Below are 16,453 nucleotides of genomic sequence, written 5' to 3'. Positions count from 1 at the left end.
GCATGCATATGTTCCCTGCAGAATTCAGCATGCATCTGCGACTTCTTCTGCTCACATTAGGCACACAAATCAAGGGAAAAAAATACCCAGATATGACGAACAGCATGTCCCTAGGACGGTGATTTTTATCCCTTTTTTCCCCCTGCTGGAATGGCAAACAGGGCTTTTTTGTAACAATTCATCCAGCAGCGTTTTCTTTGCTTCCATTTAAAAACTGTTTATCACTGCTGTGTAAATATAGTACAAATTACTCCATAAAACATGTAAAAGGAGAACAGCAGCCGGGCAAGCCTGCAGCTGGCTGGCAAGGTTTCAAAGCCAAGGTTTGTTTTTTCCTGTGGGGCACCCGTGGAGGGGCGGGTTCAGCTCAGCTCATATGCTGTGGATGGTGGCCCTTCCCAAGCCCCCAGTGACCACTTGTGTTTCATAGAATCATGGAATGGTTTGGGTTGGAAGGGGCCTTAAAGACCATCTTGTTCCTGCTGCTCTTTGGCCACCACCAAGGCAATGCTGAAGGATAGCAAGGTGGCTTCAGAGATGCCTCCCGCGGGGTAACAGCACTGCACCAAAGCCTCTGTAACACAAAGGCTGGTGCCACAGATGGAGAGGTGCCAGCATTCCTACCCTGTGAGGCACTCCACTAAGGGAGGACAGTCTGGACAAGGCTTTGGAGATCAGAGTGAAAGAGAAGTCACTTGCAACTGATGTGGGGTGAGTATTGCTTCACAGCAAAAATTCCCTTTCCTCCTCCAGCATATTTGTTTGTTTTCAAATACTAACACTGAACCTGGTCCAGCTCTGAAGCAGGGAGGGGGAGCTGGCACCACAGAGCTGAGAGAGGACAAAACCAGCTCAGGCATAAGCTCAGCTGGTCTCCTTTGAGCAGAAGCTGCAGCAGATGCATCCCCTCCACTTTGTGCCCTTTCATCCCTTCCCCTCCTGCTCCCAGCACCCTGCTGCCTTGCTGCTTCTGCTTTGCCAGATCCCAGCTTTCTTTTCCCCTTGGCCAGTAGGATTTAACTCCAAAGGCTGCTGGAAAAGGCAGCATGGGACAGGCACAGCAACCCCTCTGTGCTGGGCTGCCAGGCCCAGCAGGACTGGGACTCTCTGTACCCTGGGTCACAGAGCCAGCAGTACTGGGCACCACCTCGAGTGCTGGGCACCACACCAGGATTTGTGTGACTCCATTTCACATCGTGGGCTCTCCCTCAGGAGTTTTGCAATGCCTGCATGGCTCGTTTTACACCCACAGAGGAGAGGGGCCAAGCCCTGAGCAGAGCATGTGGTCCTTCCCATGGCAGCCGGATCAACACCTGCCTTCCTCGGCTGGGAGATGGGAAAACATGCACAGCCCTGATGGCTGAGAAGAGGGTGGTAGTTACAGAGACAAAATCTGGGAATGCATTTTTAAGAAAGTGAGGAAGATACATGGATGCAGCTCAGCTCCAGCCCTGCCCACAGACATGGTCTTCCTCTGGACCTCAGGTATCCCAGTTCTGGGAAGCAACTCCCTCTTGAAGAACTAGAAAAAAGGCAGTATAATCTCCCAGCTAAATGTGAAGTAGGTTTGATCCCTGCAGTGTTCCTCCTGGCTAGAGCATCCTTCCAGGCCTGTGAACTGGGGTCCATGGCTGCTTTTGTTGTCAAAGATGCATTAATCATAGGATCATGAAATAGTTTGGATTGGAAGGAACTGTGATAATCATCTAGTTCCAAACCCCTGCCATGGGCAGGGACACCAACTCAACCCACCCAGGCAGATAGCAAGATGTAGCTGTACTTTGGTGCATCCCAGACCCAGCATCCTTCATTTTGCCTTGCCACCACCATTTCCCTCCTCGTCCCACTTTTCCTTACCTTGAACTCCTCAGTATGGCCCACGCTGAGCAGCAGATGTGACTTCTCCCAGGCACTGTAATTACTTCCCTGCCATTAAATGCAATTCCCTATAAATTATCCATCCCCTTTTGCAGGGGGATCACCCACAGCTCATGGCTCAGAGGCCTGGCAGCATCCACCCCCATACCATGGCATTCCCACCAGCATTCCCTGCTTTATACCCAGACCTGGTTCTTGCCCAATTTGCATCTGTATTGATTTTTCCCCCTCATTTATTAACCTTCCTTAGCTGAATGCCACCAAAACCAAAGGATAAATCCCCTTTTTGCTCACTCCCCCTGCCACAGGAACCCTCTCCACACCTACCTGCATGTCCCCTGCATGGGGATATTCCATCAGAATAACTGTGCTCTCAAAGCAGTGCTCTCAGGGCTCCTTCACCTAGCCCTTGCCAGGGATTTCTCTGAGTTTACAGCCCAAGCTGGGAGAGAAGGATGACCAGAAGGAAAAATGCAAGCTAAAACTGCATGCATCAGTGCATCTCCAAGAGAAATTATTTCAGACACCAGCAGTTGCACAGGATCAAGAATTATCTTTATTAGCAATGGTACCAGATAAGAATTCGGTCTATAACAGGAAGGAAAGGAGGAGCAGAGATGCAAAGCAGTAAAAAAACAAGCTGAATCTCATAATTCCTTGGATTGGGGTAAAATGCACAGATTGAAGACAGGCCCACTGAAGCCCACAAAGGGACTTTTTGGTTGCCAGGACCAAGTTGGGTTGGGCTTTTTGACCAACGGCTGCATTTTTCCAGCACCAGGGAGGCGATGGGAGCACTGACCCCCATGAGGGGCAGCCAGCATCCTGACCCTCAGCCCCCGTGTGGGCCTTCACCTGGGTCAAGGCAGTCCCTGGCTGAGTGCTGGAGGCCAAAGGGCTCCAAACCCACCAAAGGGACAGGATCAAGAGCCCACATGTTCCATAAAGCTGCTCCTCACTACTGCACACCCAACAAATTTTCCACTTGTGTCTGGATTTTATGTTGAAATAAAAATCAGCTGTAAAGCAAAACGCAGTGTGTGTATTGCCAAGGGGCCCAAACTAAACACTGGAAAAGATGTAAAAACCCAAATGTCCACCACACCCAAATGGCACCCCAGGGCAGTGACCACCATGATCCTGTTGTTCTCCCAGCAAAGTCCCACATCCAGCAGCTCCACCATGACTTAGGCAAGCAGGACGTGCTGAGAGAGCATCCCAGTAACAGAGCAGCTGCTCCGAACCCAGTCCTAAAGGAATTAATTTCCACAGACAGCATCTCTGAGGCATCACTGCACTGCCAAGCCTCTGCCATTACATCCCTGATTACCAGTTCACCTCTTCAGACCATAAATCCAGCCAATCTTAGAAAATACAGTAATCGGATTTAGTCCAGGCTGTGCTGGCATATGGGAGTTTAAATGACTTTAAAAGCCAGTCCTCTTTGGGTGGGCCATATTTTTGGGTGTCACAGTAGCTCACCCCTCTGAAAACATCTGGAGGCCATATGCTGCCTGTCTATATAAATTAACCAGATTTCTGCTGCGAACCTCACACCAGGGCCTCTCTCATACCTCCCCCTGGTTTTCACAGAGCTCTCTGAACACAGACTAAAGACACCTTAAAAACCTCAGGTTAGGACCACTCAGCATTTCACTTTCATTGGGGATCACACCACAGTCACAGCTCTCAGCTCCTCTCAGCTTGGCCAGGAAATAGTCCCAAACATTAGTGGCACCATACTAGGAGGTAGATGATTCCTCAATTCAATTTTACATGGAAAAAGTAAAGCAAGCAAAAGTCCAAGTGGAACAGTTTCCCTTTATTTTTCTTTTTGTGGAATGATTGTATGAAATCTGTGCAAAACAGTGCCCTGATTCCTGGGGCAGCTTCTACTCACTCCCTAAGTTGTGTGAAAATGCTCCAGGGCTCAAATCCTTTTTAGTTCACCACCATCACAGCTCAGTGAGGGGGGATCCCCCAAAGACCACCCAACCTGAATTCATAACAGCGTGGCAGCAAAACCCAAGGTGCCCCCAAAAGCCGTGGGTTCAGCTTAAAACCACTGGCATAGGGGCAAGGGACAGTATCCCTGTGTCCCTGGTGCTTCCCTGAGCTCCCTGGGGAGGATGAGGCTATTTTGGTCCCTGCTCCATTAAACTGGGGAGCAAAAATGTCTGACAGAACCTTCCCAAGCACAGGGGATGCCCCTTCCCAGAAGGGAGACTTTCCCTCTGCATCCCCCTGGATGCAACTACCCCCCTCCCAAGACAGGCAGCCTGCCTCAACACCACAGCATACCTGACTCTTTTGGGAAAAAAACCCAAACTCTAAATACCCAACAGCAGCACCACAAACCGAGGGCATCCTCCTCCTCTGGCTACCCCTTCTACATGAGGTGCACCATGAAAACAGCACAGGCAGACCCCAGAGCCAGTCCCAGCACGAGGTAAAACGTCATCACCACCCCTGCTGCCTCAGCCAGCTCTTTTGGCACAATTTTGGGGCCATAGACCATGACCAGTGTGCCCAGGTAGCCATTGCTGAGCCCCAGCAGTGCCGTGAAAACCACAGGGTAGATGTCCTGGTTGAACACCACGGTCTGGATATGAGCCCGGGGCTGGTAGTTGCTGAGGATGAAGAGAGGGAGGAAGATGGATCTGAGGAGGACGAGGGCAGGCAGCAGTTTGCTCCTGGGGCCGGGCACCTGGATCCAGGCAGTGACCTGCCTCCCACACCAGTCAGCAAAGTTGTATAGGAGGAAACACGTGAGTGGTGTGAAGTACTTGGTGCTCCATGGGCTTCCTGAGGACTTGCTGACAGACTCAATGTTGGAGGAGAGGGAAGGGAAGATGATGATGGAGATGAAGAAGACGTAGAAGAGGCAGAAGCCGAGGAGGGCGGTCTTCTGCAGGATGGGGCGGAGTGGGGGGATGCCAGCGCTTCTTGTGAGGAAAGAGGAATTCACGGTGCCTCCTGGCACTGCTTCATCCTCCACAGAGCTGTCGGGGGGCACAGAGACCAGAGAGGGGCTCTCCTTCTGGCTGCTCAGGTAATACCTGGAGAAAGAGATAAGAGGGAAGCATGGGGGGAATACAACTGAGATTTGGAGAGAGGGCAGGAGAGAAGTTGGCAACAAAGGGATGCCCACTGGACCCAGCAAGCCCACCACACCTCCAGCTCCCACTTTGTACAGAGAGATGACCTCTGGAGACCCACCATCCCCTCTCCTCATCTCTCTGCACCCTCAGTGTTCACAGTAGGGACCTACTGCATGCAGGCACATGGAGGCGGGGGCTCTGGGGGCTACACGCACCAACCAGACCAATGGGTCACACACATCCGAGTGGCAGACACAATATGGAGACACTCCTGGCTGCCTGCCTCCAGATTATGGCTCTCTACTGACTCCGCACATTTTGGGAGCGCTGGCATCAGCAGCCCTGGGAAAGCTTGGCAGAAACTTAGCACATGCCCAGTTTCAGCCTGTGGTTTCAGTGAAAGGGGAAGCCTGGCTGGTGGCGGTGACGGGGCAGGGACTGGCACAGCGAGTATCCCGTGGATCCCCCAGCAATCCCGCTGCAAACCCTCTGTGGGACGCCCCTGGCAGGCTAGCACACACCTGGAGTACTCCAGCCTGGGGAGGAGCAGGTACACCATGATGCAGATGACGATGAAGATGTCAGCAGTGAGGAAATAGGCCAAGGCGCTGTCGGTGACATCAGCCGCCGCTGCCAGGTCTATCACAGAGGCCACGGCACTGACGGTGCCACCCATGGCCTGGCCTGCGTGTGGGAACAGAGATGGGCACAGTGAGGGACGCAGAATGAGAGGAGGAGCCCAGAAGCTCCTCTTCTGACATGCACAGCTCCCCCACGGGACACAGCTCAGGCCCTGCCCCATACGCTCAACCCCAAACTCGGCTCAGGGTGCAGCTGCACAAACCATCTCCTCTCCATTTCCACACCTCAGGTATTTGTGGGGTTGCACCACAGCCCAGGTGCCATTCTGCATCCCCTTCCAACACAGCACAGCACACACAAGGGTCAGGATGGGACTTGACCTGCTGGGCTTGCAGGTCCCAAGTCCTGCAGAAAAAGTCCAAACCTTTTCCAAAGCCTAAATATGGCTTTCCACCAGCACACATATAATCAACCTCTCTTCTGCACTCCTCCAGATGGGTATCCAAGCCACCAGCAGCAGGAATGCCATCTCAGGGATGTGGTGCTTTTCCTCTCTGAGATAAACTCATTAAGACACTCCTCTCTTGGCCCCAGGAAAAACTTCTCCATCCTGATTTTTCTCCCCCTTTCATCTTGGTTTGTCAACCATTCCACAGCATATTTATAATGTTATCAAAGCTCCAGGGAGCTCATCACTCACAGCTCCCAACCTGCCCCTCATCACTCACAGAAACACTGAACAGAAAGGAGACAAGGCAAAGCTGCAGAACCCTCAGCTGGAAATGGCAGGGCAGGGGGAAGTCATCTCCTTCCCCCTTCTCCCTGCACCCAGCAACTCTCCAAGGTCAGTTTATGGGTATTTACAGAAACCAAAGCTCATGTGACTGAGCAAGTTTCTCCTTCAGCAACTTCCCTTTATCATTAAGGCAAAGTTAGGCTTCTAAAACAAACCCCACATGACAAAACCCCAGGTGCAGGAGAGAGAAAACCACAGAGCCGAGCAGGGAAAGTCCAAGAGCACAATCCCAGTGGGATCACCCAACCTGAGATCAGAGCCTGCAGGTTCCTCATGGGGAAGCAGCTGCTCAGGCCAAAGATGCTGCTGGAAAAGATGGTGGAGGCACTGCTGACCACTGCCACACAGCCGATGGTGAGGGCGAAGAAACACGTCGTCCAGGCAGACGTATCCACCTTCACCAGCACTGTGATCACCAGGAAAACAGCCAGCATGACAAAGAGGGAGGACAGGATCCGGACACTGGCAGGAACCCTGGGGACAAGGGGAAGGAGTCCTGCGTTTCAAACCACAACATGAAGGTCAGATGTGGGAGGACAAGAAGTCCTGTGCTGGCAGAAGGGACAAAGAAAATAAAGACGGGGGGACACGAGGAAACAGTGAGGCAAGGAAGAGAGGTAGGGAGCTGGAATCTGGAGATTAAGCACACAAACCCATGCCTGCAAACATGCAGGAGTTTGATGTGGGATTAAGAAGGGTTCAAATGAAGGGATGAGGCTGTTTGAGATTTAAGCCAAGCTTGCAACAAGGTGCAGCTAGTCCATTTCTTAACCCAGTTCAAGTGCTGGTAAAACCAGGGCAAGGTGTTTCTCTTACCTGGATGAGCTTTGCTTTTGTCAACCAGTCCCCTGGTGACAATAAAGGTATTTTTAAGAGGGAAGATTGTTTCCAAGCAATTAACCAAGGAATCAATTAGGAATTTATTTACTCAAGCCAGCTGCAGGCATGTGTGGATCAGAGCAACACTTACTTGTTGACAAGCAAGAAGTTTCCAATCAGGCACAGCACTGACGGCACGGTGGAAGCAATGGAGATGTAACTCTCAAAATAGTCCTGCCACGGAAAAACAAAACCAAAATGAAGTAAAAAAGGTTGTAGGGGGAACAGCATATGAATTTCAGGTCCTGAATATGACACAACAGGGAGTTATGGTGTAGGTATCCACCTTTTTGTGTTGTAGCACATGTTGCAAACTGCTCAGGACAATGGGAATTCTGGGATTTGCCTTCTCATAGTGCCAGGCTATTTCAGAAAATCAGGGACATAAGTTCAGAAGGAAAAAATAAACAGTGAAGGAAATAGCTGCCATACTGCTGTGCACCATCAAAGCGTGTCTGCTCCCTCTCCTCCCCTCGAGGGGCTTAATCCCATTTTTTTGCTGCAGCAATCTCAGCCAGCAGGTAGGATGATGCTCACAAAGCAGAGATGACCTACATGTCCACCCCTATCATGACAGGTTTTCATTTTCTGGACTTAGCCAGCTACAGAGATGGGGCCACATCATGTCCAAGCAGGAGATGGCACTTGGCAGGTTTTCTCTGCACATTACATTATTTTTTAGCACTTTGCATCATTTTTTATCAGTTTACAAGCACGTTCATCTCTTCTTCCCTAACAGAAGCTTCACTGGAAGCAACAGGAAATCTAATAATCATTCCTAGAGGGTCCAGATAGGCAGAGACTTAAATGCCTGTGCTGATGGCATTGGCTCAGCCAAGCAGGAGGCTCAAAGTTCTGTGGCCACACGATGAATTATAGCAGAAAAGACAAAGCAAAATGCAAACCTGGCAGCTAAAACTCCAACTTATTTACCCATCTACTTAAAACAAACCTCCAAACCATCCCGGGGATACTCAATAAACTTCCAAGTTAATCTTCTTCGGCTTTTGGGGAGGAAAAATGACTTTCTAATGCTTTGCACCAAGCACAAGTGTACTCAAAGTAATCCAGCAGAGATGCTGCATTTTGAGCATCCCAGGGAAATATTCATTCATTCCCAGAAAATGGGCTCACACCAGCAGTGAGAAGAGAATTGGGCAAGTATTTAAGAGCCCTTGCACCACATTTTTAATGCAGCAGCAGAATGGTGGGTGTCAAATTAAATCCATGCCTGGACCAGTGGAAAATATCAGGTTCCATACTCCTCTCTCCTGCTTGTTTGGTTTTAATCCATCTCCAAAGGCAACTCTTCTCACTCCATGGGTAATCCCACCCTTCACAGATATGTTTTCATTTTTGGCACTCCCGGATATACCTAGTTCTTCTCCCTTTCTGCTGAGCCCTTAAAATAAACCCCAGAGTAAACCTGACATCTTCTTCCCACATCCAGGTCTAATGGGGGAAGGTGGCATCCCTCAGCCACAGAGCTGGGGCACATAATGGAAGTCTTTAACCCCATATTAACTTCAAACACGCTGCCTTGAAAAAACCCAAACCAGAACAAAGCATTGTGGTGGCAAGTCCTATGCAAGATGCTTTTGCAAAGTAGTTTCTATTCTGCTCCAGCCTGGACTTGGCAGCTGGGCTCCTGCCAGGCTGGAAAAGGAATACAGGTCCATGACAGTGGCTGAAGGCACTGGACTGTTACCTGGAGCATGAGGCATGAAATTAGCAGCAGTGAAAAGGCTGGAGCCAGGAGCAGACTGTCAGTCAGAGACGCATCCTTCCAGAGTCGAGTTCCGTGTGCAGGTAAACCCTCCTGCTGCAGCAGCAGGGCAGAAACTGGGCTGACTGGTTTAATGTTGATCATTCTCAACTGCCACAGAAAAGCCATGTAGCTTTTCCTTGGAGAAAGAAAAAAGCATCCCTCCACAGCCACAAAGGAAGAGGAGAAACACCTTTTCAGCAAAGAAATGGCTGATCCTGCCAGGAACACAGCTGTGCAAGGAAACACCTAGTGATACTCTACATAAACCCAGGTTTTTTCAGGAGGATCAGCATGATGTAGAGGCAGTGAGGAACATGTGGGGTGCAAGGAATATGAGAGAACGCCACACCATGTGGTGACAGAGCACCTTTCACCCCTCTCTGAGCACCTTCCCAGCACAGAAGGTCTTCAGGCAGTGCAGGAGCTTGGGCACCATCAGTTTAATTCACTTTCTTGCTCTACAGCAGCACACCTGTAGCATCCTGGTATAAGCACTTCCTCCTCCCCATCGAAAAAGCAGCTGACTTAACAACTATGAAAATTAAAAGAGCTGTGGGTGTACTGGAGTGAGAAATCTGAGGGGAAACATGGGCGTCACACCTGGCTCTGTGTTTATATAAAAAGAAAAAGTGCCCAAACCACCTGAACAAGCTCTGCCACTGGAGGAGGCTGTGATGCAGCCTCATTGCTCCAACACTTTTTCCAGCCACAAAGAAACAAACCCACGGCTTTGTCAGGGAGGCACAGGGAAATAATCCTGCTGTGGCAGGAGCAGCAAGGCAAGAGAAAGCAGCCTTTCTGGGGAGAGAAAGAGGCCATAAAGGTTGGCTCATCCATCACCCTGTGACAAGCCCCTCGCCCCATATGCCACAAGCCAGATGTTGATCACTGCAAGGAGATACTCATGTCACACCTGCCAGATCATGAAGGACAAAAAAAGAGACCACCACAAAGACACCTTGCACTGGTAGAAACTGCCCTATGAAACGTTAAGCCCTATTTTTTTAGATTCACCTTAAAACTTAGTAGTCCAAATACAGGTAAAAGGCAGACCACAAAATGATTTGAAGCATCTTCCCTGTAGATATTTGTAAATAAATACCAAATAAACCTTTCCCTCTGGTTTGCAGCAGGTGAGACCCTAGAGAATGTTCACTTACCTTCTGGGGAAGTGGAGGGGGAAAAACAGCAAGTTAGGAGGGAAAACAGGTTATTTTTTCTGCCTTGAAAGCAGCACTCACCTGCAGGTCTGAGGCTGCCTCCCCCACTGGGCCCGGCTCATCCGAGCAGTTCTGCAGCTTATACCTCCAGTAGTGTTTGGCCGTGATGAAGAAATTCCAGGGCAGGAGGGACCCAATGCCCAGGAGGAAAAATATAAGGTAGGCCCCATGCCAGCGGTCACTTGGCTTCTGCTGGCTGTACCGGCTCCCCACGGGATCCTCCAGCAGGGGCTCCTGGTCCGAGGCAAAGCTGCCAGCTGCCGGGTGCATCGTGCTGGAACACTGGGAAAAACAACCGCCCACAAGGATATTGTCACACCAGGGTTCCAAACTGCTGCTCACAAGCTGTGGCTCCCTCCCCCTTTGGCCCTTGCAAATCATGGAATCACGGAATAGTTTGGGTTGGAATGGACCTTGAAGCCCATCTCACTCCAATGCCCCTACCATAGGCAGGGACACCTTTCACTAGACCAAGTGGCTTCAAGTCCTGTCCAACCTGGCCTTGGACACTTCCAGGGATCCAGGGGCAGCCACAGCTTCTCCCCTGCGCCAGGGCCTCAGCAGCCAAATACTGGAGGAGTGAGCTGAACCAGGGATGGAAAGGCATGGGAAAAGGGACTGAGACTCAGCAGAGTCCACCCATATTTCTGTCCATCATTAATATTTAACCTGCCCCCTTGGACTTGCAGGAGTAAGAAACCTCACTTAGCTCACGTGAGGCTCCAAAAAAACCCAACGGCTGCCAAACCAACAGCGCCGTCGGGCTCTGCAGAACAAGGTGTAAACTCATAGTAACACGGACGGGCTTTCCGAAACGACTTGTAAACTACTACAACATCACTCGGGCTTGGCGGAGCGGCTCCTAAACCAAACGCGACGTCACCCGGCTGTGTGTAAAATGACTCACAAAGACACACAGCATCACGTGGCGCAGGAAAAGAACTTGGGAACGCCGCAGGAGGCTGGCCAGGGGAACCGGGATCTACCTCAGCCGCGCCGGGCTGGGCCGGGAGCCTCGGAGCCGACCCCAAGCAGCGCCGGCCGAACCCCCGCCCAGAGGGGCAGGGCAGAGCGCGGGGGAGGCGGAAATGCCGGAAACCGGGCTTTTTGCAAACAAACCAGGGGATTTCGGGAGCGGGGAGTGTCGCCTCCCTCCCTGCAGCCTCCCATTCTATCCATGCGTCCCCCCCTCCGCCCGGCCCCACTCGCCCCGACAGCGCAGCACTTACGGGGGTCCCACGCGGCCCCGCCGCCACCGCCTCAGGGCTCCCGGCCCCGCCCCGCCCCGCCGTTAATGGACAGGCCACGCCCGCTCACCGCAGCGCCACGCCCCCAGCGGGTTTGGCCGCGCCCCGCAGCAGGAGGTGGGCGGGCCCGGACTGGCCGCGCCCCCGATGCTGGCCGCGCCCCTCTCGGCGAAACCCCTCCCCCCAAATTCTGCTCCGCTCTGGTGGGATCAGGCCTGCGGCCAGCTCCGGCATCCCCAGCACGGGAAGGGCCTGGAGCTGCTGGAGCGAGTCCAGAGGAGGCCACGGAGCTGCTCTGAGGGCTGGAAACCCCCTGTATGGAGCCAGGCTGGGAGAGCTAGGGGTGTTCACCTGGAGAACAGAAGGCTCCAGGGAGACCTCAGAGCCCCTTCCGATGCCTGAAGAGGCTCCAACAGAGCTGGAGAGGGACTTGGGACAAGGGGATAGAGTGTCGGGACAAGGGGATGGAGTGTCAGGACAAGGGGAATGGCTTCTAACTGGCAGAGAACATGAATAAATGGGATATTGGGAAGAAATTCTTCCTTGTGAGGGTTGTGGGGCCCTGGCACAGGTTGCCCAGAGAAGCTGTGCCTGCCCCATCCTTGGAAGTGTCCAAGCTGGATGGGTCTCTGAGCACCCTGGTCTGGTGGCAGGTGTCCCTGCCCATGGCACAGGGAAGCAGCAAGATGATCCTAAAGGCCCCTTCTAATCCAAATCATTCCATGATTCTATGAAAATCAGTGTTAATCACAGCCTGGCTTATAGCACAGCTTTTGCCTGGGCTTGATTTTTTTCAGAAGTCACCAAAACACCACCTCCTGAAGATAGGAGGGTGGGGAATGGGGAGCATCTTCTGCAGGATGAGATACAAGCTCCTCCTTTACTCCCTGTGCTTCCTGCAATGCCCCATCAGGAAGAATTCCACTGTGAAGTCCTCAATTCCCTCCAAACTACACTTTGACACTCATCTTGAGGGCACAGTGTGACTGTAAAGGAAAACATCATTACCTCTTTCTACACAGGGACATGCAAATGTATCCAACCCTTCATCAAAGCAAAATACTCTTTTTTTTTTTTTTTTGTGGAAGGCCCCAAAATCTAGTCCAGATTTTTTTCACCTGTGGGAGAAATACAGAGGGACCCAGACAACACCCAGTAGCCCCAGTGCACACACAGCTGGCCACCACCCATCTCCAGCCTCTGAGCCTTGGAGCAGAGCAGGTCAGATGGCCTCGGCCACCCAGATGTCACAACAACCCAAGACACGCTCCAATGTTTTTTCCTCTTTTGTGAGGAAAACAAGCAGCAGCACACAACTGACCCACCGGCGATGTGCTGAAATGGAAAGGCTGGAGAGCAGCACATGGATTTCTCTCCAGAGGTTTCTCCTTGGGATTTTCATCCACATTGACATGCCAGGCTGGGAAAGCACCTGAGGAGATGGCATGGCCTATTCGAGTCAGTAACCCGTCAGCTCTGAGGGATTTGCCTGATATTTCTGACCTGCTGCCATCTATCATGTCAAAAAACCCACTGCTGGAGAGGAGCCTCGGATCACATCAGCACAGGGGACCGTGACAGCCCAGCGGGGGGGACAGAGCCAGGCCACGCTGGGCCAAAGCCACGACAGCCCCTCCTGACAACATTACCCACACTCCAGAGACCCTCTGCAACAACACAGCCTCCACAAGGGCTGGGGGCAGGTTTAGGGACACCCCTGTGCTGCTCTTGGGTGTCCTCTCTCATGCAGAATAAATTTGTCAGCTCTTCATGGGACAGCTGCTGTTTTTGAGCTTGTCATGGGGGCTGAGTTCAATATGTCACTGCAGGGATTTGGGGCAGCTGAATTCTAAGGGGAATTAGCAAACTGGGTGTTTCAACAGAACAAGAGGTGAAATTGGGCACCAGCTGGTCAAAGTTATCCATAGATTTGGGCCCTTGGAAAGATGGTTTAGTGCAAAAAGTGCCCAAGGAAAGCAACATGGGAGGGAGAGGTTATAGGAATTGAGATGCAAAGAAAGGGACAAGCAGGAATAGCTTTAAACTGACAAGAGGGCAGGTTTATACTGGATATTAGGAAGAAATTCTTCCCTGTGATGGTGGTGAGGCAAGGGCACAGGTTACCCAGAGAAGCTGTGGCTGCCCCTGGATCCCTGGAAGTGTTCAAGGCCAGGTTGGAGCAACCTGGTCTAATGGAAGGTGTCCCTGTCCATGGCAGGCGAGTGGAAAAAGACTCTATAACATCCCTTCCAAACCAAACCATTCCAGGGCTCTGAAAAGGTTATCCCTTTTGAGAAGGCATCTGCCTCAGCATCGTGTCCAGAGCTGGAAAGCCCAGCTGGGAGGGTTGGGCATATGTGTGTGGCTACGTTATAATCGCTGTGGTGGCAGGGCGGCAATTTCCTCCCCCTTTTTCTCACTGGTTACAGAACTCCCACACCTGCCCAGAGCACGGACAATGTTGCCATCACCTGGTGGCAACTGGTCCCCATGAACTGGATGAGGTGAGTGGACCAGGCAGGGACAGTGAGATCCTCAAACCTCCCTGCAAACCCTTCTGGCTTCGTTTCCTTGCTGGGACTGAAGCAGGGGTGCAGCAAAAATCCCCAAGCAGGGGAGGAAGCGAAGTGGGATGCTGGAGAACAGGGATGCCTAACTTGCAGCTGAAGCTCCATGCTCCATTCCCCCCTCCCATATTATCCTTCCCCCATCCTAGTCTTTGCTGGAAGGGGCATTCCTTTCTGTAGGATATCCCTTGGGGAAAGGAATTAACTGCCTGAGAGAGTGGCTTAGCCCAAGAGACAGAGCTGCAGCCCTCGTCTCCTGCCTTGTAATCACCCATGTGAGTCCAAAACAAACCATCAATCAATCTCCAGCTTCCTTCCATCAGGGATGCCGAGAGCAACATGCTCCCGCTGGCATACCCATGGCATCGGAGCCAAAAGCAGGTTCAAGGGATGCTCACAGGGATCCCCAGGCTGCTGCTGCTGCCAGACCCCAATCCCTGCAGATGCCTAATGCAGCAGGAACCAGTGAGTGATGAACAGGAGAGGAGCGAGCAGATTGTTTCCTTCTTTTTTTTTTATTAGACTAGGAAATATAATTTATTGCATAAAAATTAATTTGTTACAATAGGAATGCTAAACTTTATTTACAGTTCTTTAGTTTACAGAATAAACAGACGTGGGTTTAGAGGATGCCACCAGGCCCATCCCCTGGACATATAAATATGGAAACATATTTTGGACCGAGAGATAGACGCTGCCAGGACAACATGGACCATGGGGCTGCCTTTGCCAAAATGCCTGGCTGGAGAAACCCTTGGGCATGGAGGGCTCCTGGGAGCTGGTACCCAGAGGAGATGGAAGCAAACCCTGCATCCCCCCTGCCCTGCTCCTGCTGCAGGTTCCCTGGTCAGAAAAACAGGGAGAATCTCCCCAGACCTGCACTTCAGCAAAGCCTGCCCAAAGGAAGGGGAAGATGAACACAGATGGATGGGGATGGAGAGAGGCACCCGCGGGCAGGACGGACGGATGGATGGACAGACACACATCTCAGTGCAGTGATCCATAAACCAGAGGATGGGAGCAAGAGAGATTCTGAGGCAACCTGAAAGAGCATCTCATCCCTCAGAGAACACCATGGAACTGAGAAAGGAGCCCTTGAAACCACTGGCAGCTGGATTGCTCCATCAAGTCTTAATTGCTCTCCAAATTTGCTTATTCCTCCTTAGCTCAGAGACAGGGTCTCAGAAATGCTCAAATGCAACCTAAAGGATGGATAAGCCCCTTCCCACGTGACCCAGGAGCTCACCCAGCAGAAGTTTTCCCATCTAGCACAAGGGGAAAAGATCCCTTCTTTCCCACAGCCTTGAAAACCCAGCAAGAAGTGAACCCCAGGAACTCCATGACACAGCAGGGAGCAGCTCTATGCTTTCCATCAGTGCCTCAGGAGCTGCCCAGAGGAATCCTATAATGTCCCAGTAATACTGAAAGCTCCTTCTGAGATGCCCTGTGCATGTGAGCCTCCAGGCTCCCTGAGTGCGCTCCAGTGTCCAGCACTTTGTGGGATGACACAGGCATTCCACGACACTGATCCAGGGCTTTGCAGCCCAGAGCAGGACATGCTCCTAATACTTCCACTGATGGAGAATACACAGCCTTGCAGTGTGACCTAGTCTAATCCTGAGCTTACCACCCCATCTTTTTTTTTCTAACAGACAAATTTCTAAGATACAGCACTCACTGAGTAACTATTTCTACCTGCAGGCAACCTAAATTTTTTACCTTCATCAAGACACCATATCTGTGTGAGGAACCTCGTTCCTGGCTACTCCTTGATTACTTTCCGTTCACCCCACATCTTCTCCATCATTACAAAAAGCCTATTACAGGGAAAAACAGGAGCTGCAGTGAGGGATGGAAACCTGATCACTGCTTACAATGCTGTCCCTCATGTGAAAATGCTCAGCCTGGCTCACAGCTTGGAGACACCTAGGTATCCCTCCCTGAACCCCTGCTGAAATACTGCATCAAAATTCAGGCAGGAGCATGCAGACCCGAAGTGGAGGTGGTTTGAAGTGGCCACATCCCAGCCTGCCAGCCCCTGCTCTCCCCTGACCCCTCCACATCCGCTCATCACCTCCCTCTGACCCTCGAGCCCAGGTTTGGGGTGCTCACTGCAAAATCCTGCTGAGTTTAAAACATCCCCCCCTTTGGCCTTGAGTCTGGAGGTTGGTGCAGGACTGAAATCTTTGGTTTGTACTCAAGTTATGGAAATGAAGGCGCAGTCATCCTAAAAAGCTCCCCCAAACCATGCCAGGGAAGAATTCATTAAAAATACCCATCTCTCCCCACCCTGAACCCTAAATACCAGGCAGCATCCCTCATCCCTCCTTGCAGGCGGAGTGGGACCCCTTGTTCCTGCTGCCAGGGAAAAGGGAGTTTGCAAGGACAAAATCCTTGGGAAGGGTCTGAGCTGGC

General features: G+C 51.6%; 1 protein-coding gene across 2 annotated transcripts; it reads right to left on the bottom strand.

The window, feature by feature from the left end:
* Nucleotides 1-1,662: 1,662 nt before the first annotated feature.
* Nucleotides 1,663-11,499, bottom strand: SLC29A3 (solute carrier family 29 member 3). Of its 2 annotated transcripts, none has more exons than XM_069018955.1 (6): nucleotides 11,132-11,314; nucleotides 10,246-10,506; nucleotides 7,328-7,410; nucleotides 6,605-6,831; nucleotides 5,501-5,663; nucleotides 1,663-4,937 (listed from the first exon to the last, which is right to left on the bottom strand). In XM_069018955.1, exons 1-6 carry the CDS (start codon nucleotides 11,144-11,146, stop codon nucleotides 4,268-4,270), a joined length of 1,419 nt encoding a protein of 472 aa, XP_068875056.1. In that variant the 5' UTR covers nucleotides 11,147-11,314; the 3' UTR covers nucleotides 1,663-4,267. The 2 variants fall into 2 exon arrangements, with proteins under 2 accessions (XP_068875056.1, XP_068875057.1); XM_069018956.1 differs by lacking the exon at nucleotides 11,132-11,314 and adding an exon at nucleotides 11,454-11,499 and having other exon boundaries at nucleotides 1,664-4,937.
* Nucleotides 11,500-16,453: the final 4,954 nt, after the last annotated feature.

This window comes from Aphelocoma coerulescens, chromosome 6 (genome assembly GCF_041296385.1).
Source record: "Aphelocoma coerulescens isolate FSJ_1873_10779 chromosome 6, UR_Acoe_1.0, whole genome shotgun sequence".
NCBI classification, from domain to species: Eukaryota; Metazoa; Chordata; class Aves; order Passeriformes; family Corvidae; genus Aphelocoma; species Aphelocoma coerulescens.
The sequence above is the reverse complement of the archived record's forward strand: the minus strand, read 5'-3'. Positions and strand labels throughout refer to the sequence as shown.

What these genes read in the sequence shown, in the direction of transcription:
- SLC29A3 (XM_069018955.1), bottom strand. An exon ending in AACTTCTTGCTTGTCAACAA is followed by an intron (nt 6,832 to 7,327) that starts GTAAGTGTTGCT and finishes CCTTGTCCCCAG; the next exon opens with GGTTCCTGCCAGTGTCCGGA. An exon ending in CCCAGGCTGGAGTACTCCAG is followed by an intron (nt 4,938 to 5,500) that starts GTGTGTGCTAGC and finishes CTCTTTCTCCAG; the next exon opens with GTATTACCTGAGCAGCCAGA.